The 21,758-nt window shown below is 42.2% G+C and overlaps 1 protein-coding gene across 16 annotated transcripts in view; it reads left to right on the top strand.

Annotated features, from left to right (window-relative positions):
- PLCH2 (phospholipase C eta 2) overlaps positions 1-21,758 on the top strand; it is a 483,181-nt gene that overhangs the window by 439,576 nt on the left and 21,847 nt on the right. For all 16 annotated transcript variants that reach the window (XM_072155952.1, XM_072155961.1, XM_072155951.1 and 13 more), the window contains 6 exons: positions 825-1,007; positions 6,954-7,061; positions 7,302-7,426; positions 16,059-16,143; positions 16,548-16,694; positions 17,848-17,927. In XM_072155952.1, coding sequence (XP_072012053.1) covers positions 825-1,007; positions 6,954-7,061; positions 7,302-7,426; positions 16,059-16,143; positions 16,548-16,694; positions 17,848-17,927 — 728 coding nt within the window. The remainder of the gene's footprint in view (positions 1-824; positions 1,008-6,953; positions 7,062-7,301; positions 7,427-16,058; positions 16,144-16,547; positions 16,695-17,847; positions 17,928-21,758) is intronic.

The following is a 21,758-nucleotide window of genomic DNA, read 5'->3' as shown; positions in this document are numbered from 1 at the left end:
AGCAGCACGGAAGGCCGGACATCTTGTCCCCACGCTCCGTGCTGCTAATTATAAGTTTCTTTTGTAGGTGATCCCGTCGTGTCAAGCTTAGTGAAAGACCGCGCCGAGATCAAGATGAAGAAGAGCGGAGGTGAGTATATGTAGGATTTTTAATTTTTTTTATGTGGTTGATTTCCTTTAAGCCATATGTTTGGATATTCTGGGAATGAGTTTCTAACTTAATATCTAGTCTTCATGCTGATGACTTACATAATGCACTGATGCAATAGCCTACAGTACTTGTTCATTTAAAGGTAATCTTTCAGGGTGATTTGGGACACTAAATCGCCCACAAGTCCCTATATTATTTGTTTCTGGACCCGTAATGAAAAATAAACCCAAACAGTCCAGTGATCTCGGTGCCTGCACATTCTTTTAATGAAGACTGTTTAACATTGCCTTATTGGACCCATCTTGAGGCAAGTGTAAACCTGTTTAGGTTTTAGGTTTAGTGTCCTAAATCCAGCTTCATATAAAATAATTATCCTAATAATCCTAGAAGACACTGTGAAGAGTCCTGATTACCCTGCCCACAAAAAATTGATGGATAGCTCTCACTCCTTGAGTTCATGCTCTTACAGGGGTGTCTTCTCAACTCCTCCTCTCATACTTTGTAGTTGTAATTTTGCAAGTTATTTATATAATTGTAATTGTTGTAAAAAAAAAAAAAAAAAACCTTTTTAATTACTAATACATAAGCAAATGTCAGATTTCACCTTCTCTTCTTTATCATTATTGTAATCACTACAATTTTCTATATTTTATCTATTTTATCATCCTCCCAGTTTCTAGCAGCTGGCAGGTATCTTCATTTAGTGAGACGAAAGCTCATCAGATCCTTCAGCAGAAAGCGGCACAATTTGTCCGATTCAACCAGTACCAGCTGTCCCGGATCTACCCTTCTTCCTACAGAGTGGATTCTAGTAACTTCAACCCCCAGCCTTTCTGGAACGCTGGCTGCCAGCTAGGTAAGTTACTCAAGAAATGCTTGTTAAGGTGCTTTATAAGAAAACATATTTAAAAGTATTCCAAAATGTCACCTAAAACTAAACTACACTGAAAAAGATCTATACAAGCAATTTCTCATCCTGTGGAAAGTGTTCTTCAGGGAGTATAGGAGTAAACACATGTTTCTTGGGGGATATTTTCTCTATTCTTCTGATGCACGTTTTAGTACATTAGGACAGGTGCAGCATAGTGTGTGATCATAATCTTAATACACTAGGAGATTTTGGCTGATCCACATTGTGCACCACCCCTCAAGCTATGATATGTGTATCCCAGGGACAACAAGCTATTTCACTTTAACTGTCTTAGGGTGTGTTAGGATCACAGGCTTAGGTTATGGAAGGGAGCCTGTTGGGCCACACTGGACCACGCTCTGAAAGCTCTCTGCCCTCCGAAACCTAAGAAGAGTGAAGAAATCAGGCGATACCTTTTTGAGACTGAGTACATTTGATGTTGAGCTTTCGAGAATACTAGTTCTCTTCGTCAGACATGATGTTATGCATGAAGCAGAAAATTCACAGCATTTTATACACACTAAACAGTGATCATCAAAGGATATTAAAAAAAACCTCTAAAACAACAGATTGATAACAACAGGGACATCTTATGTACAACAGGATGGCAATAAAAACATTAAAAAGCTATGAGGCGAGACGCATGAGCCCTGGCTCTTATCTGCTTGTGGCCTCCAGGTCAGTGGTAGGTGGTCGTGAAGCTGGGTGAATGTTAAGACCACTTTGCAAGGTGTTGAATCTCCTCATTAATTTATACTCCCATTCTATCCTTTCCCTCTGTGTCTTAAAATGTCCCATCGACATTTTTCCTAACAAAATGCAAAAAGGAAGGACTCATCCCAAAAGGCTTCACACTACGCAACCCAACCCGGAATACTTACAACAGTCGATTAGCAGAATGGCTGTGCATACAGACATCTGAAAAACTGCGCAACAACATGATTAAGATTCTCTATAACAACAAGAGGAAAATACAGGAGGAAATACATGCCCTAAAGACACTCCTGGAACATGATACAGAGGAGATGAAGGACAAACTCCTATTATATTACCATAAACTTCAGGATATGATGATCAACAACAAAAAGAAAAAGCTCCATAGACTGAGACAAAAAGTCTCCATCACCACAGGCACAAGTGCTCAACCAGGTCACCAGAGCTGTGTTGTGAACCTTTCCTCCTATGAGCCTGACAAACATGAGATGTCAGTTCTCTCCAAAGGTCTGTCCTTCTGCCCTGCAAGATCTGTGGACAAAATTAAACTCTGCAAAGACATGGAGGAATTCTTCAGAAAAATAAGACTCAGAGAATATTTCCATGACAGAGACTCTCCTCACAGCACAGATTTGGAGACAGGACAGTTCAACAGCAACCCAACAAAAAGATCTACCTGGACCCCCAAATCTGGAACCAACTCAACACTGGATACATACATTGACCACTTCAGAAAAAAAGTGAAAACTGAAATCCTTGGGAAAAGAAACAAACAAATAACCTAACCCTGCAGGAACAAAGGGCTATTCTATCATTGAAAGCAAACCCAGATATCATTATAAAACCTGCAGACAAAGGGGGTGCAATAGTCATAATGAATACTTATGACTATATCAAGGAAGCAAACTGACAGCTCTCCAACCCCATTTATTATAGTAAACTTGAGAGTGAACTTATAGAGGCCTATAAGAAGCAACTTATTGATATGACCAAGAAGTTTTCAACTGAGATGCAACACAAGGTCCACCTTCTCATCCCAGAGGATCCCAGGCCAGGCTGTTTATATATGCTCCCCAAGATACACAAAGATGGCAATCCAGGAAGGCCTATTATTTCCAGCATTGGCACCTTGACGGAAAGTATCTCAGGTTGGGTGGAAAATCTCCTTAAACCCCTGGTCAGAAATACTCCCAGCTACATCCAGGACACTACTGACCTTTTAAATAAACTCAAGACTGTAGGCCCACTTCCTGATGGTACAATTCTGGCCACCATGGATGTGGAATCTCTATACACTAACATCCCCCATAAAGATGGAATAGCAGCATGCCGGGCACACATGGAGAAACACAACTTACCAACAGAACTGGTCTCAGATCTCATACAATTTGTGCTCACCCACAACTATTTTTCATTTGGAGAGGATCTGTACCTACAGTGTATGGGAACATCAATGGGTTCAAGGTGTGCACCACAGTATGCCAATCTTTTTATGGCTGAACTGGAAGGTGCTTACTTATCCACATGCACCACAAAACCCATGATCTATCTCCGTTATATTGATGATATTCTGATCATCTGGACTGCAGGTGAGGAGGCCCTAATTCAATTCCATGAGGGCTACAACAACTTTCACCCCACCATCAATCTGAAACTAAGCTATTCAGACAAGGAGATACACTTTCTGGATACCACCTTAAAGATTAAAGACAGCCACTTAACCACAACAATATTCCATAAACCAACAGACAGAATGGCCTACCTGAGAAATAACAGCTTCCACCCCAAACATACCAGACAATCTATCATATACAGCCAGGCCATACGCTACAACCGTATATGTTCAGACAAGAAAGATCTGTAAAAACACCTCCTGGAGCTCAGGTCTGTATTTCTCCAGTTGGGCTACAGACCAAAAGTGACTGATAACCAAATAGGTAAAGCAGCAGCCATCAACAGAGATGATTTACTCAAATATAAGGAGACCCAACAGGAGGCCAGAGTGCCCCTAGTAGTCACTTACAGCCCACAACTGGAGATCCTGCGTCACATTGCCAAGGAACTCCAACCGATTCTGCATAAAGACACAAGATTAAAAGAAATATTTCCAGTCCCTCCTCTCCTGTCCTTCCGGCAACCACCAAACCTGAAACAACTGGTTGTCCGGAGTGCCCTGAGACCTCCATCAGAAAATGGTACCTCACCCTGCCTGCAAAGCAGGTGTAAAACATGCCAGCACATCCGCACAGGTGACCAGGTACCTGTACCTCAATCACAGCAGGTACATCAGATCAAGGGGACCTTTTCCTGCAGGTCCTCTAATGTGGTCTACCTTATTATGTGTCAGCAGTGCCCAACCACAGGCCTTTATGTTGGAGAAACCGGTCAGAGACTCCATCAACGTATGAACTCACACAGAGCTGATATTAAAAATGAAAGGAAAGATCTGCCAGTAGCTGCACATTTCTCCAGAGAGGACCACACTATGGAAGATTTGCAGATTACTATTTTAATGGGACATTTTAAGACACAGAGGGAAAGGAAAGAATGGGAGTATAAATTAATGAGGAGATTCAACACCTTGCAAAGTGGTCTTAACATTCATGCCAGCTTCATGACCTCCTACCTCTGACCTGGAGGCCACAAGCAGATAAGAGCCAGGGCTCATGTGTCTCGCCTCATAGCTTTTTAATGTTTTTATTGCCGTCCTGTTGTAAATAAGATGTCCCTGTTTTTATCAATCTGTTGTTTTAGAGGTTTTTTTTAATATCCTTTGATGATCACTGTTTAGTGTGTATAAAATGCTGTGAATTTTCTGTTTCATGCATAACATCATGTCTGACGAAGAGAACTAGTATTCTCGAAAGCTCACCATCAAATATACTCAGCCTCAAAAAGGTATCGTCTGATTTCTTCACTCTTCTTCTGCTTTACATGGCTAACACGGTACAAATCTACACTACTAGCAACTCCGAAACCTAAGCTAATTCAGCTGTCACCACTCGTCATGTATAAGGCTGACGAGACGCCTTTCATAGACAATGCCCAAATACAATAACGCACTCACTAATAAAGTAATCAATTTAGGTAACGTCTCTTCTTAGTTATGAAATAGTTACAAGAAGACTCTAAAATTTAAGGTTTAATATCAAAAAGGACAGTGCTTACGAAGAGGTTATTATTCAAAATGGTAACATAAAATAAGAACATAAAATGATAGACATACACATACTATGCAAGAATAAAAAGTTTGATAAAGTAAAAGGGATTAAAACAGAAGTTACTACGTTATGTGACATTAGAAGTCTGGAGCCTGGGGAAGCCGACGTAAGCCATCAATCTATCTGCTAGTGATCCCCAAAGAATGACAACTTGCTGTAAGGAAACTTTCATCTAAGAAGGATTCCAGAATCCTCTTGCCTTCCTTATTGAATTGCAGCCTGTTGCTTTGGTGCTATTCAGTGGCCTTTGATACAGTAACAGGAGAGACCTGGATGCGTTATAAGGGAAAGCACGTGGCCAAAATATTAATTATGCCATATATTTCTTCGGGGGTTTCTAGATATCACCTCCGCTGTACAGGGAATTACCTTTACTGACGTAATTTATGGATGTACCTAGAATTCCCCCCATCGGACCATTAGTTTTTATGATGGGGTTTGGTTCCTGTGGATACTGTTTTTATGGCCAAAGCATCCTGGTCTGGTTTAAAGACAAAAGTGGAATTTCATGGGAGGGGCTCCTACCTCTCATAATTCCATTTTTTTCTATATCTTTATCACGACAGGGCGCCCACAAATACTAAATCTGCATTGTAATATATGGGAATATATTATCCAAATAATCTCACATAATCAGTAAAGGAAGAGATTCACTGCAAAAGGTTGTTTTTTTGTGCAATTACACAAAATAAATTACAGTCCTGATTTATCCATATAGTACAAAATATTTGTTTCCCCATTAGGATCCCTGACAGTAGATTTGAAGTTGTGTCTAGCTACACATAGAGATTCCTGTGGTTTTCCACCTGTTAGTGACCTGCCATGCTCCACATGACCTGGCATGTGGTTCTGAGGAACCAGCCCAAAAACCTGTTCAGCTGCCATGGGTTACCGATTCCATGCATTGCATTTGATGTTTTCTGTAAAAAAAAAAAAAACCTCTCATACGGATGGCTCATCTGTGTTAGCAGTAGTATCAGGGGTAAGGGTATGAAATGGTAACTTTACATTGATGGCTTCCCGGAGTCCTGGCACAAAGTAAAAGGAGTCTGTTTCCTTTTGGAGAAACAAATGTCTTGTGGTTTCGGTACTTTCAGTTTCCATAGAAACAAACTTTGATAAAACAAGCAGTAAAACGATGTGACACGGTGAAGACTATAGATACGAAAACTATAAAAGTTATTTAGTGATGGAAATACGTTAGCATTTTAAAACAATAGAATTAATGGATTTTGTGTCTATGGGTTGCAAAAGTATCAACATAACTCTTCTAAATTGAAAGGAAATCTACCATCAAATTCCAGTATGATATACCATGGACATGTAAAATCAACTTTTAAAATCATTCTAATGAGCTGGTCTGAGGGAGGTTAGATAGGCTGTTACCCTCCCCCCTACTCCCTCGGCACTCCGCCCCTCCTTTTGCCTGCTGTCATTGTTTCATCACACAGTGCTCCTTGAACACTGTAACAGCCTGTGAAGCTGCAGCACAGAAGGGCCCTGGTAAGCCCCAACCCCCAGAGCCCATCAGGCTCATCAGCATAACTTTAAAAGTTGTTAAAAACAGCTGATGGAATGGGGTGTTTTTTTAAATTGATCTTTATATTCATTGGGTTTTTTCAGGAATTCTGTACAACCCTGGCGTGACGAAATAAATTACGCGTTTATCCGGTTACGGCCTCTGGTTCCAACGTCCGGTTTTGAGTTCTGCTCCGACAGTGCTGGTGGTCCTCCAGGACCCGCTTTAGCCAATCCTTGGTCTCCTTGGACCATGGGGCGTCTCTTGTGAGGAATTAACGTCTTGTGGTTTGAGGAAGCCACACATTGACCAAAGCCGGTTTCATTACCCCCTCCTGGTAATTCGGGAAGGCCTCTTTAATGACCTACTGTCAGGATGGGTTGTCAGTAATTTAGCCCAGAAAACCACCTTTAACAAAGTCTTTTCTGTTTTTCTCAGTTGCTTTAAATTACCAGTCAGAGGGCCGAATGCTGCAACTCAACAGAGCGAAGTTCAACAGCAATGGGAACTGTGGTTATGTTCTGAAGCCGAAATGCATGTGTCATGGTAAGACCCTATGTGATATAGGTCTATTTAATTGTCCAATTTACATTCAATGAAGATGTAGATACTGGGGGTGTAGAGGCAGCCCTGGGAAATGAGCTACCCTAAAGGTTTCTGTGCTATATACAGAAGTGCTTGGGGCATCCTCACCATCCTATTTACTATATCCTATTTAAATGTATTGTGTTTTAGCTACAGGCAAAAAAATGGATGGCCTATAGTTATTCGTCTTTATGGTTCTAGGTGCCTTTAATCCAAATTCAGAGGACCCCTTACCAGGCCAGTTAAAGAAGCAGCTAGTTCTCCGAATAATCAGTGGACAGCAGCTACCGAAACCAAAGGACTCTATGCTAGGAGATCGTGGAGAGGTAATGTAGTTCTTGTAGAAATTACATCTAAAACATAAGATACCTGGGAGCAAGTGTTTAATTTCCTTACAGCACCACCCCTGGTGAAATAAAGCATTACAAGTTGCCTACTATAATCAAAAATGCACCTATATGTTGTGGCCTCCATAGAGCGACTTTTGAAGGGTGATCTTAGCTGCACCAAATAAATGGGAAAAATTAGGGAATTAAACTAAACTGCTTTTACATAGGGATGGCTATGTCCCCTCCACCCAATCCAGAAGTAATTTAACCAAGTACTTTTTTGTAATTTAGTTCTCAGTGCAGATGCTGACATTGGGTGTGAAGAGACACTAATTTAAGGGGTCAGGTCCTGCTTTATAGCAGGTGACTGCGCCCCTGATGCTAACCACCATCCTACTGCAGGTGGTGATGCCTGAGGCAAGAGGTTCAACTCCCCTTATGGATGATGCTTTTATATCAGCATCTTTTACAGCATCTTTTTACCATGTCTAGCATGCAATTTAGCATACAAAGTGACACTCCTCCTGCACCCTTCTCTCCAGCCTTTCAGTCTAACTCATCTCGAGAAAAAAATGTGACTCTCTTCTACTGTTTTGCATGTGACTGTGGCAGTGATTTTTTTTTTTTTGGTAAGCAGGTGAGTTTTCACATAATAGAGGGAATGCTAGAAAAGACATTTCATCCCCTACATGTGGGGAGCTAGTAGTTAAGTGGTGTAAAAGCTGGTGACGGGTTCCCTTTAAGGACCCCATGTGCACTATATCCCTGCTAAATACATCCTGTGTGCTATAAATTGCAGGAAGCAATTCATGTCCTAGCTCTTCCAGAAATCTCTTTATAACATTAGTGATGAGCTGTCTCTGTGCAACATTATTTATCCCGGATTGATTTTTGTAAGCACCCAGCAGTTTTGTCAGAAAGAGGACAGTACAGGACGTCGGGGAAAGGACACAGTGATGTCTGGTGATTGAACGCCATGTCCTTATGATACATCACCAGCTATCTGTAGGAAGGAAGGCTGACATTTTCTTTATTAATAAAGTCTTACATTTACTAACATATAGGACAAGCAGCGGTGGCCATTTATATTCCAGCCAGACACGGTGCAGACTTATCGGTTTCACATATATCACTGTCTTTTGCTCTTATTCCTTTTTTTTTGTTCTTCTGAACATTTACTCCATGCTTTCTTTTCCAAAATATATTCATTAAATGGTGGGCTCGGAAGAGACAACCATGGTCAAAAACTGCCCCTAGATGATCAGCTGGCCCCAGGAACCGCCACTGAAAAAGTACTGTGTATAGCAGGATTAGATTGAATTTTTTGGATGGATGTCTTAAAAAGAACCTGTCACCACCTTTCTAGGATTCCCTCTTTTTTTTTAGGAAAAAATGACACTTCTTGGCTCATTTTGGCTCATGTCATGAGTCAAGTTTATTGATTGCATGGGAATTTCAGATCACCCTATCTTTGGCTCTATAGTAATTTTTACTGACCGTAATAGAATGGCGCGCGGAGGGTGCGAGTTCATGGAGAGGGCTCACGGGCTGAGTCCTCTCCATAGCCATAGCAAAGACTTACCAGTAACACCCGCGATAGTGGTGCCATCTTGGTGACGATCATTGCTCACCGTGACGTCATCGGGGAGTGGTGATTGGTCACCATGATAGCCTTGGGTCTTCCGAAGACCAGAGGCTGTCTCGTTTTCACCTTTTCATTACAATGTGCTGGTAGCACTTTTTAATGAATGAGATGGAAAATCTCCATATACTGCCATACTGTAGTATGGCAGTATATGATAGGATCGATCAGACAACCTAGAGTTAAAGTACCCTAGGGAGTCTAAAAAATAGTAAAAGTAAAAAAAAAAAGTAAAAAAAAATTATAATAAAAAAACATAAAAATTCGAATCACCCCCCTTTCCCGTGGACTGATGTAAATATAAATAAACCATAAATATCATAAACACATAAGGTATCGCTGTGTTAAAAAATGCCTGATCCATGAAAATATAATAATGGTTTTCACTGCGTTTAAAAAAAAATCTCCCCCCAAAAAATCTCCCCATGATCACACCGACCCAAAGAATAAAGTAGATGTATAATTTGGGGCACAGTGAAAGCCGTAAAATCTAAGCCCACAAGAAAACGACGCAAATGCGTTTTTTCACCATTTTCACTGCATTTGGATTTTTTCCCACTTCCCAGTACCGTCACTATGAAGTGCAATTTGTTACACAGAAAACAAGCTGTCACAGAGCTCTTTACATGTAAAAATAAAAAAGTTATAGATTTTTGTTAAGATGAGAATCTATCACATTCAGCCACTTAAATTATGGACGGTAACTAGATCTTTATCTGCAGCTTGCTTTTCCAACTATGTCTTTAACTGCTTGTATCTCCAGCCCTGTAGCTCACAAAGCCATAAGTCCTGATCTGAAAGAAGGGATTCTTATCTTTAATATGACACAAAAAGCATGTTTCCCCCTCTCACCACGACAGCACCCAACCAGAGAGAGGGATCCGCCTCCAGGGACAGGAAACCCAGACTTCAAATTCTGCGGTACGCCCCACCTCCTTCAGTGGTTTCCTGTCCCTGACGGGGGATCCAGTGAGTCTCGGTGAGGCTCAGGAGTCGCGGTGAAAGGGGGGAATGGGAGTCCCAGGTACCCCCAGGTGGCTGCACAGGTCCCCCGCCGAGACTTACCGGAGGGTGGTTACTCGGCGGCGGTGGAGAGGTGAATGCTGCGAAGTGCAGCGCAGTCTGTGGGTGCGGGCGGACTCCGGCACGCCTCCGATCCGGAGTGGAGGCGTGTGAGTGGAAGGGCGGCTGAGCGCTGGCTTCTTCCTCCCCGCGGTGGTCTTCTCCAAAATGGCGCCGACTCCACTTCCGGTGGTGACCGGAAGTGACGCGCCGCCCAGCGCCACATGGGAGATGACGTCAGAGGCGGGAATTTTAAAAAGGAGATCCCACACAGGAGTCCTGTGTGTTGTTTCTAGCACCCACAGCCAGCCACAGGAGTTGCTCCAGTCGTGGATGAAACAGGAGCTGTATCCTCACCACTGAATAAGATGAGTTCTAATGAAGGTGGTAGAGAGTCGGTGGACACCGCTACGGTAAAGTTTGAGTAGGGGGATAGTCCGCTGATTGGTGAGTGTGGCCTTACCATGCCTTTAAACTGGTTCTGATGATGTCTTATGTGATTCTTATTTTAGAGGGAAGAATCTCGTAAGGGGAAAGCCACTGTAAAGTCTAAGCATCATGCATGTAGAATCTGTGGAGATAATCTGCCTGACGCTTATTTAAAACCTAACTGTGACCAGTGTGTTCAGCGCCTGTTAGCACAAGAGCAGTCGACCTTGTTTGAATCCATGCGTATGCTAATCCAGCAGGAAGTACGTAGTTCTGTGCAAGAAATAAGGAGATCCCTCAGGTCAGAGAATTCCCCAGGCACTTCCAGGCAGTTTGAAGATTCTGGCCCTAGTTCGGGAGAATCATCTGAGTCAGAAGAGGAGGACAGGTCAGGCAGACCACTGTTTCCTATAGAGGATATTGATCATCTGGTGAAATTAGTAAGATCAACTATGGAGTTAGAAGATGAAAAGGAAGAACGCTCTGTAACAGACGTTATGTTCCAGGGTCTAGGAGAAAAGAAGAGAAAGGTTTTTCCTATCCATGAGAATATTTCCTCCCTTATCCAGGCAGAATGGCGCAAGGCGGACAAAAAGGTTTTTATCCCCAGAGCTATGAAGCGGAAGTACCCCTTTCCTGAGAAGGAGACAGAGATTTGGGACAAGGCGCCGAAGGTAGATGTTGCCGTTTCTAAAGTGTCTAGAAAGAGTGCGCTTCCAGTTGAGGATTCAGGTGTGCTTAAAGACCCTATGGATAAAAAGGCGGATGGCTTCTTAAGGCGTTCCTGGGAGGCAGCAGCAGGCGCATTCAAACCTAACGTCGCGGCTACATGTGTATCTAGGTCTCTTTTTGTTTGGCTTTCCCAGCTGGAGGAGAAGATTAAGGCTGGTGCATCCAGGTCACATCTTATCTCGGAGGTTACCACTGCACAAAAAGCCTCTGCCTTCTTAGCCGATGCCTCGGTGGACGCCTTAAGGTTATCAGCAAGATCGGTAGCCTTATCTAATTCTGCCAGAAGGGCCTTATGGCTGAAAAACTGGACAGGTGACCTTCCATCTAAAAGTCATCTGTGTAGTATTCCCTGTGAGGGGGAATTCTTGTTTGGATCTGCACTAGACAACATCTTGGAAAAGGCAGCTGACAGGAAGAGAGGTTTTCCTAGTACAAGGCCTCAAGAGAGGAAGTTTTTTCGCCCCTCAAGGCGATTTAGATCTCCTCAGAGATCCGGAGACAAGAAAGAGGGGTGGCGACCCTCTAGGAGGTCTAAGGGATTCATGTTTTCCCGGCCTCAAGATTCCAGTAAACGTCCCGGTCAGCAATGACGCCAGGGGTCCTGTGGGGGGAAGGCTCTCCCTGTTCAAGGAGGAGTGGAGCAAGATTTCAGGGAGCAAGTGGATTTTGGGGATCATACAAGATGGCCTAAAATTACCTTTTCTATCCCCTCCCCCACAGCGTTTCAAGATAACCTCAGTGGCCGGAAAAGCAGAAAGACAGGCTCTGGAGACCGAAGTAAGATCCTTACTGAGAAAGGAGGTGCTACAACGGGTGCCACTGCAGGATCGAGGGACAGGATTTTATTCAACCCTGTTCCTTATAAAGAAACCGGATGGCACATTCCGGACCATTATAAATTTAAGACCACTAAACTGCTACCTACAGGTGGAAAAATTCAAGATGGAATCGATAAGGTCAACCGTAAACCTGCTCTTTCAGGATTGTTTTATGGCCTCCATAGACTTAGCGGATGCGTATTACCACGTCCCTATTCATCCGGACAGTCAGAGATTCCTGAGAGTGGCGGTGATGATGGAGGGCAAGATAGAGCACCTCCAATTCAGGGCTCTACCCTTTGGAGTGGCGATAGCACCGAGAGTTTTCACAAAACTTATATCAGAAGTGGGAGCCTACATACGAAGATATCAGGGCACCTTTGTGCCATATCTAGACGACTTCCTGTTGATCGCGGGTTCAGCAGAGAAGTTACAGACCTTCATAAGGATGGTGATGAAGATCCTACATCGCCTGGGCTGGATGATAAATTTGAAGAAGTCCTCCCTTACTCCGGCCAGATCAAAGATATTTCTCGGCATCACATTAGATTCCACTCAGCAGAGATCTTTCCTTCCTCAGGACAAGGTGGTGAAGATTGTAGCCTCAGTGGAGAAGCTGTACAGACAGCCATCCCCTACCATAAGGGACATTATGAGGACTCTAGGTCTCTTTACAGCGGCAATTCCAGCGGTGCTCTGGGCGATGTATCACGCAAGGCCCTTGCAGCTCTTCATGTTGGAAAACTGGAGGGGGGACCAGTCCTCCTTGGACCAGAGGATTACACTTCCCCAACAGATCCTGGATTCCCTGAGGTGGTGGCTAAGAGAAGAGAACCTCCAGGCAGGCAGGCCTTGGAGAGAGGAGAATCCCCTATCCATGATTACGGATGCGAGCTCTACGGGTTGGGGAGCTCAGGTCAAGGGACTCTTGTTCCAGGGCGCATGGAACGAGGAATCCAGAAAAAAGTCCTCAAATTACAGAGAACTAGAAGCCATCCTGCAGGCAATCAGACGGGCTCTGCCGATGATTCGGGGGTCAGACCTGAAGGTTGCCTCGGACAATGTCACAGCAGTGGCGTTCGTGAATCGCCAGGGGGGTACCCGAAGCGGGTCCTTAATGAACCTCTCGCATCAAATTCTAGACCTGGCGGAAGCCAATCTAAGATCAATATCGGCGGTACACATAAGGGGCAAGGACAATCTGCAAGCAGACTTCCTAAGCCGTCATCTCTTACGTCAGGGAGAGTGGTCCCTGAATCGGAGGGTGTTCTCCAAGATAACCAGACTCTGGGGTCAACCAGAGGTGGATTTATTCGCCACAAGAAAGAACAGACAGGTCAGGCTCTTCTGCTCCCTAGACCCGAGAGACCAATCCTTAAGTTTGGATGCCTTCTCAATCAAGTGGAACTTCAGCCTAGCCTATGCATTTCCACCCCTGTCTATTCTCCCGAGGGTTCTGAAGAAGATACGACAAGACCAGGCCAGAGTTATTCTTATAGCCCCCTTCTGGCCCAGGAGGGCATGGTTCTCGGTACTGAGAGATCTATCGATATCAGACCCTTGGATCCTCCCAGAGAGTCACGATCTCCTCTCCCAGGGCCCAGTATTCCACCCGCAGATTGCGAACCTCCATCTGACGGCCTGGAATTTGAGAGGCGCATCTTGAGGGAAAAGGGCCTCTCGGACAAGGTAATTACAACCCTGCAGAAGAGCAGAAAGGTAGTTACCTCTAGGATCTATTTTAGGGTCTGGAGAGTATTCTCAGATTTTTGTTCTCCAGATAAGATAGACTTAGCTCATCCAAATATAGCTAAGATATTAGATTTCCTGCAAGCAGGATTAGATAAGGGCCTAAAACCTGCCACCCTTAAAGTTCAGATCTCTGCCCTTAGCTCCCTGTTTGAGTCCCCTTTAGCCTCTCATCCCTGGATATCTCGGTTCATAAAGGCGGCATCTCGTATGACCCCCTTTAGGAGATGTACGGTGCCCCCCTGGGACCTCACTCTGGTATTAAATTATCTGATAAGAGATCCCTTTGAGCCCCTGGAATCTTGTTCACTAAAGTGGTTGACCATTAAAGTTGTATTTTTGGTAGCAATCACTTCAGCCCGTAGGGTTGGAGAGATATCTTCTCTATCATGTAGAGCGCCTTTTCTCAAGATCTTGGATGACAGGGTAGTTCTGGTGACAGACCCGGCCTTTTTACCAAAGGTAGTCTCTAGATTCCATAGATCCCAGGAGATCAGGCTCCCATCCTTCTGTAGCAACCCTTCTACGGATAGGGAAAGGGAGTTTAACAAATTAGATGTTAAAAGGGCCATTGAGCTATATTTGGATAGGACTAAAGATTGGAGAAAATCTGATAGTCTTTTTGTTCTTTTTGGTGGCAAGAATAGGGGGCAGAAGGCCTCAGCGGTAGTCATAGCTAGATGGATTAGGCAAGCCATTAGCTCCGCTTATGTAGCAGCCGGTCAGCCGATACCAGAAGGTCTAAAAGCCCATTCCACTAGAGCAGTTTCTTCCTCATGGGCAGAATTTAGAGAGGTGTCGGTTAATCAGATTTGTCAGGCTGCCACCTGGTCTTCTCCACATACTTTCTATAGGCACTATAGGCTAAATGTAGCAGGTGCACAGGAACTTTCCTTTGGGCGAAGGGTTCTTTCTTCAGTTATCCCTCCCTAAGGATTTCATCTATGTTATTCTCTCTGGTTGGGTGCTGTCGTGGTGAGAGGGGGAAACCGGTAATTACTCACCGGTAATTGTGTTTCCTTGAACCACGACAGCACCCTGGGTATTCCCTCCCTTGTAAATTCTTTTTCACACTTGGGTGTTCAGTGTTATGTGTGGGTCACAGAGGTGTGAGATACTCTCATTGAAAGTGATACTGAATGACACGGTGGTCAGAATTAATCGAGAACATTAAGTCCCATACAGTCTCTGTAATCCACTGAAGGAGGTGGGGCGTACCGCAGAATTTGAAGTCTGGGTTTCCTGTCCCTGGAGGCGGATCCCTCTCTCTGGTTGGGTGCTGTCGTGGTTCAAGGAAACACAATTACCGGTGAGTAATTACCGGTTTTTTAGGCGCTATACAACAGAACATACGGGCTTGACACTCCCCTGCAACCAATAAATTTGACTCCTTTCATGTAAAAGTGAGAAGAGTCCATATTTGCTTGACTTTGGAAGAGATTTTTTTTTATATATAGAAAAAAAAGGGTGAGATTTCACATAAGAGGAAATTCTAGAAAGTACATTTCATACCCTACCTGAGGGGACTAGGGGTTTATTAGGGTAAAACCTGGTGAAAGAGTCTGGCTCATAAGGGGCCAACCTCATTTAAAAAAAAAAACATCCATTATACCCATACAGGGCATATGGACAGGTGTTATTGTCTAGGAACAACCACTTTCAAGGGTCGGACATACTCCAGAATAAGCTCCAGTTTGCACCTCTATTAATCCTAAGCAAGCACGTAGACACCCAACCATATCTGTGAGATAAGGAACCACTGAAATGATAGTGTCACTCCTGTACTTGCCGGAGTTAGAGTTTGGGGATTTACGCAGGTGGAACAGTTGTTGCGGCTGCCGTAACGCACCTGAAGAGTCTCATGTATACGTCCAATTCCTCTTCAGTATGACCGCATAGAAGACTTCAATGGCTTTATAAAATGGTTCACCTAAGAGTAGAGAGGATGTAGTACCTGATGTATATCAGTAGTAGGCTGCGTGCCTGAAACTATTTTCACTTTTCAAAGAAATATACAAGTATGACAGGACCCAAAACCTAACCGTGAATGTGCTATAGATTCAGCTAACGAAACCTATGGCAATGAGATATGTTTCTTTCCCTCAGACCAGTGACCAACAATTTCCCCAAACCAGAGGATTAATAAAGTTGTATGGTATCCTATTACTATGTTACCCGTTTTGTGCTTCTTTTCTAGATCATTGACCCTTTTGTAGAGGTTGAGGTCATAGGGTTGCCTGTAGACTGCTACAAAGAACAAACTCGGGTGGTAGATGACAATGGTAAGCTGATTTTTTAGATGTTTCCTCTTCTGCCCTTGTACTGATTTATCTTTGCCATGTTTATACCTCCATTCATTTCTTATGGTCATTTTATACATCTACTGTGTAAACAATATGGTGTATCCAGTCTGTAGACACTTGCTTGAGTCACTTATGTGTAAAAATGTAAGTTTTATTATTATAGCCCTGTGTTGGACTGTCCCACTAGAGGGTCTTTTAGAGCCCAGGCTCTAACCCAATATTCGGTCAGGTAGAAGACAACCTAATATAACGGCTACTTAGGTTTATTAACTTGGTGTTAACAAAGGGTGGGCCCCAAGGTCCAAGGACCACCCTTCTGACAATTTTAGTCCCTACAATGTTTTGCTCTCTGTTAATGAGAATCATTATACTCTTACCTGTAGGCTTCAATCCCATGTGGGAGGAAACATTGGTGTTTACCATGCACATGCCTGAGATCTCTCTCATTCGCTTCCTCGTCTGGGACCACGATCCAATAGGGCGAGACTTCATTGGGCAGAGAACAATTTCGTTGAGCAGTATGATGCCAGGTAATTTGTGTGTTATAGGAGCAAGCCAATATTTTGGAAATGTCAAGATTATGATTTTTAATTAGAATTGGTTTTAAATGGATTATTATTACATGCTTATCAATTTTTATTTTTTATTTTTCATGATGGTTATTTAGTATACCTTAGAACATTCATTTTAAAAAAAATCTTGTTTTACATTAGAGCACACGCAATACAAGTCCTGTTTTCTGTAGCACACAGTCCGCTTTACTGTGTAGACTGGACATGGAGGTCTATATATATATGATTAAGGTATATATATAATTAAGCCTTTGTGTACTGGTTAAGGAGTAGATAAGTCAAGGTAGCGACATAATACTTCTGTACGCCTCCCGTGTAGCACTCCTTTTGCTTGCATATACTTCTGATACTCATTTGGCTTAGAACTATTTCTTCCAACCTCCTTTCTTCCCCTCCATGGTTGGCCCAGTATCCATGTATTTTTAATGATGAGATAGAAGTAAAGTGGATATTTAGTAAATGTAGAAAACTTCCTGGACATTAAGTTATTTCCTACTTAAAATGATAGAATAGGGCGCGGTGAAATAAAACTGCCTGTTCTCCTCCTATGTCCTAATGTTCCATCGGAAGAGCGTTAGTTGACCCCAATATCTATTAGATTGTTGGTCATAATTGATGGGTTTAGATGAAGTTTATTTAATGCATATGATTCAGATTCAGACTTTGGAGTGTACTTCAATAGCTTATCCGTACTAATCCTTCCAATACATTCCCCTATTTGTGGCTCCTGGCTGTCGCTCGGTAAGCTTCAGTTTAGTTGGGCCTGGCCTATAGCCTAGTCAACTGATCTTTTCTCCTCCAGCTAGACAATATGCTATTCTGCAGAGGGGGGACTCTCCATTCACCTCAATATTATTTGCTCTGCACTTTTTGTGACTCTCCCAGGTACCTCACGACAGTCCAACGTCTGGGTGCTCCATTCTCCTGGCTACAGCACCTGGTTGCTCAGTTGGCTCTTTTACTCATTACTTGTAATGATGCAGATCTTACAAAGCTGCATCTGATCTACTGAACTTTCTAGCATACAGTAGATAAATCTATATTAAATAGTAGCAGTTTTGGGTCCATTCGGATATCAGATGTATTAATTGGTTATGTTTCCTTCCTCTAGGTTATCGACATGTGTACCTGGAAGGTATGGAGGAGGCATCCATTTTTGTTCATGTAGCAATTAATGACATCAGTGGTAAGGTGGGTGCAACTTGTCTCAATACGGTAGAAGGCTGCATGGAGCAGTATGATGTATATAAGAATAGTTCCTATGCTGTGTGTTATAGTAGAGCATTAAGTGTCTTCCTCATATATCAATGACATTCTCTATTCATTTAGCAAATATATCCAATTTCTGAACCCTAAAAAATGTTGTGTGTAAGTCTCTACTCTGGATATCCGAAACATTTTTTTACAGAATTTGTCACCAAAAAAGTGAAAATATCTATAATGTATTATCTATAGTACTGCTATTATTTTATGGGGAAGACATAACTTTTGGGTAAAATTCCTGGGCCCAGGAGCAACTGTACTCTCTGCACCCCTTGAGATATGCCCCTGTATGTCATGTCCATTATGTTTATAGGATCATTTGGTATATTCATGGGAGGATAAGCCATGATAGAGGTAAACTATAAATACAAATATCACTACTAGACGGCTATACAAGATAAGATGACTGGTTACAAAGAGGCAGGGGGTGACATGCTGCAGGCAACAGAGGGCTCCTATGCAAGGATATGTATTAACCCTCCATTATGTGCCTCTAATATATGAATAATTATAAAATACATATATTTATTACTTTACATGTGGACTAATACACAGTAGGAAGGCGCTTTTGGTAGTTAACAGTCCCATTACACTATGAAACCATACATGTTGCCCATATGTGTCCGCCCCTAAATTTAGGAGACTTCTCTCTGCTACATAATCGTTAATATTATATTGCTAATAATCGCTGGTATTTGCTACTACTATATCTTACAGTATGTATATGTGTAATATATAATTTTTTTTTTCTTTGCATGTTCCAATGTACTAGTAAATTGTGTGGACATCTGGATAATTCTCTGCGTCGGCCTCTAGAGGGCGTTACAAGCCAATAAAAGCTGTAAACATATTTCATCTCTAGCTCTAGACCGATGTAGCATCATTACTGTAAATTCTAAGACTCCTACCAAGGAGTTCAATGACCATATATTACACACAGGATTCAGATCATGTTTATAATGCCAGGTAGTTTGTACATTAGAAAACGCATCTCAGATGCTGCACATCCTCTTTTTAGAATGGTGATGGGATGATTACTATCTACTACTAAAGGACATAATCCATTTCTAAAGACTGGATTCTAAAAATATTATATAAGAGTTACAACATAAACCGGTATACACGCCACAGCCCTTTTAAAGGGATTTTCCAGCCCACTATTAAAGATCTATGCAGTAGAAGGATAAATAATAGTTGATCGGTGGTGGGGTGACACATGGCACTGTCGCCAGATGATTACAGAAGTGGCAAAAGCCCCACTATGGGGCATCCTGGTTGAGACCAGACCGCTTTGTATATACAGGCAGTCCCCGGGTTACGTACAAGGTTCTGTAGGTTTGTTCTTAAGTTGAATCTGTATATAAGTCGGAACCGTATACTTTATAATTGTAACCCCAGCCAAATTTTTTTGGTCTCTGTGACAATTGGATTTTAAAAATGTTGGATTGTCATCAGAACCAGGATTAACAATAAAGCTTAATTGCAGACACCTGTGATAACTGTTATAGTTGTTTATTGTAGCCTAAGGATAAAGTAAAGTAAATTACCAACATCCAGAGGTCCGTTTGTAACTAGGGGTCGTCTGTAAGTCGGGTGTTCTTTAGTAGGGGACCGTCTGTAGTGTATAGTATATCAACAACACGGCAGACTCCTCTCCTCTCTAGAATATAATAGCTGATCAATGGGAATGCCGAGTGTTTCATCTCTACCAATCAACTAGGAATGACTTATCCTATGGAGAGCTCCCATACATGCAGCTAGTAGAATCATTGGTGGCTGATCTACATTGTACAGTAGCAGCAAAATGGATAAGATTTAGCAAATTTAATACACAAGCTGCAACAAAAACATAGCAAACCTATATAACAAAGGGTAAAAGGGCTAGATTAATGGCACAACCTTTAACAAATGGTAGGTTGAGAATGCATCCTGCCGCCACATTAAATAGTATGAGAGTGTCAGAAATTTCTGAGCACAGCACTTGGATGTCTCTGGCACTCACATAAACTGTTAAGTGCTGGAAATACCTGAATGCCGTGCTCTGCAATTTCCATCACTCCTGTTGTTTTGAATGGAGCAGTAGGAAGTATGTTAAATCTGCCCCTCCACCACTTAGTGGTTTTCAGAATTGCTGGTGATCTGTTGTCGTGATCAGTGGTGGTTCCAGCAATCGGGCCCTCACTGATTAAATTGTTATCCCTATCCTGTATTTTAGCTCACTTTACTTCCCAGCAGTAGTCCCAGCACTGGGGTCTCAAGTGTCTGCACCATTCTCAGCCTCTTCCCTCCTCCAAATGACTATTGTCTTGTCCAAAAGTGCTTAGCTGTTACAAACAATGAACATAATGTCAGCTCTTCCACCCTCTGGAACCAGAGAAGCAGGGGGCTCCAATGAGAAGAATGTTCTGTTTGTTTTACACAAATTTTGCCCTGACTATTAGAGAGTCTTTGGTTGTCTCGGGACCCTCTTTATGAAAAAACCACCTTTATAATGTCTCACAGCTTACTGGTATATAGTTTATTGGTTTCTTTCTATTCATTTTTAGATTAAATATTCTTGAAAAATAATTATTATTTTAAAAAAATTCATTAAAGCAATGGCTACACAGCAACTTTGGTCTTTGTACACCCAAAGATCACCCCAACATGGAGTTGCCCGACCACCCTCAGGTTGCCACTGTAGTCACTATTTGTTCAAAATTTACTGCAACTTCATTTGCAAAAGCATTGAGTACTGATCAGTCTTATTCTGCGGTGTGACAATTTTATTAGTTGTAATGTTGCAGTGGGACTTTTGCATTGGAAGTCAAAGTAAAATTTGATGCCTAGTCTGTGTAGTAAGGAGTAGAAGTAACCGCAGAAGTCTCTTTATAGTGATCGTGTCCTATGAAATGGTCACAAAGAACCCAAGAGTTATAATAATATAACGCAAGTCAATACTCTGGGTACTCCGGTTTCCTCCCACACTCCAAAACATACTGGTAGGTTGTTTAGATTGTGAGCCCTGTGGGGACAGGGACCAATTTGTCATGCTTTGTGCAGCGCTGCGTAATCTGTAGGCGCTATATAAATAAAGAATTATTATGTGATGAGCATGAAAGTCAATATTCTATAAATTTTAAAAGTTTTCATTATTGGAAAAAAAATTGGGGGCAGGATTATGAATATTGCAAATGAATATTGTCCTTTTTTTCCCTTCATCTTTTATAAGACACTTTTAGAACTGAATATTTTAAAAAATATAATTTCTTGTACAGTTAAAACCTTAAAATAGTGGTTGCACTTTGACTCGCCGGCCATTACAAGTCATAAGTGACCATTAAAAAAAAAATAGCGAGCAATAGCCATATATAATACAATATACAACAAGTTTGGATCTGATTTAGATCAGATATGTTTTTTATGCCATCCAACTGGTCTCGAGCCGCCTTCTGGAATCACAATCCGGTAAATAAACTTAATGGGGGATAGGAGACAGCTCAAAAAGTAGTTGTGTTTATCAGAAGCCTAAATATATAAATCTGGATATTTTATTAATTGCTTTTTATTTTCTTATGTTAATATGGCCTCCAATTACTGAAATTAGGTTATCCATGGATCGTCAAAACCAGCAAAGGCGAAAAAGATCACTTTTTAACCCAGGCCAAGAACATCACAAGTGAAAAGACAAAGAAAACAATCTATTGTGGTGTCTATAGCCCCATTGTACTATTGCCAAAGTTAAAAGTGAGGCCTTTCGCTTGTACTGCTTCCTAGAGT

This window comes from Engystomops pustulosus, chromosome 6 (genome assembly GCF_040894005.1).
Source record: "Engystomops pustulosus chromosome 6, aEngPut4.maternal, whole genome shotgun sequence".
Classification (NCBI taxonomy): Eukaryota; Metazoa; Chordata; class Amphibia; order Anura; family Leptodactylidae; genus Engystomops; species Engystomops pustulosus.
The sequence above is the reverse complement of the archived record's forward strand: the minus strand, read 5'-3'. Positions and strand labels throughout refer to the sequence as shown.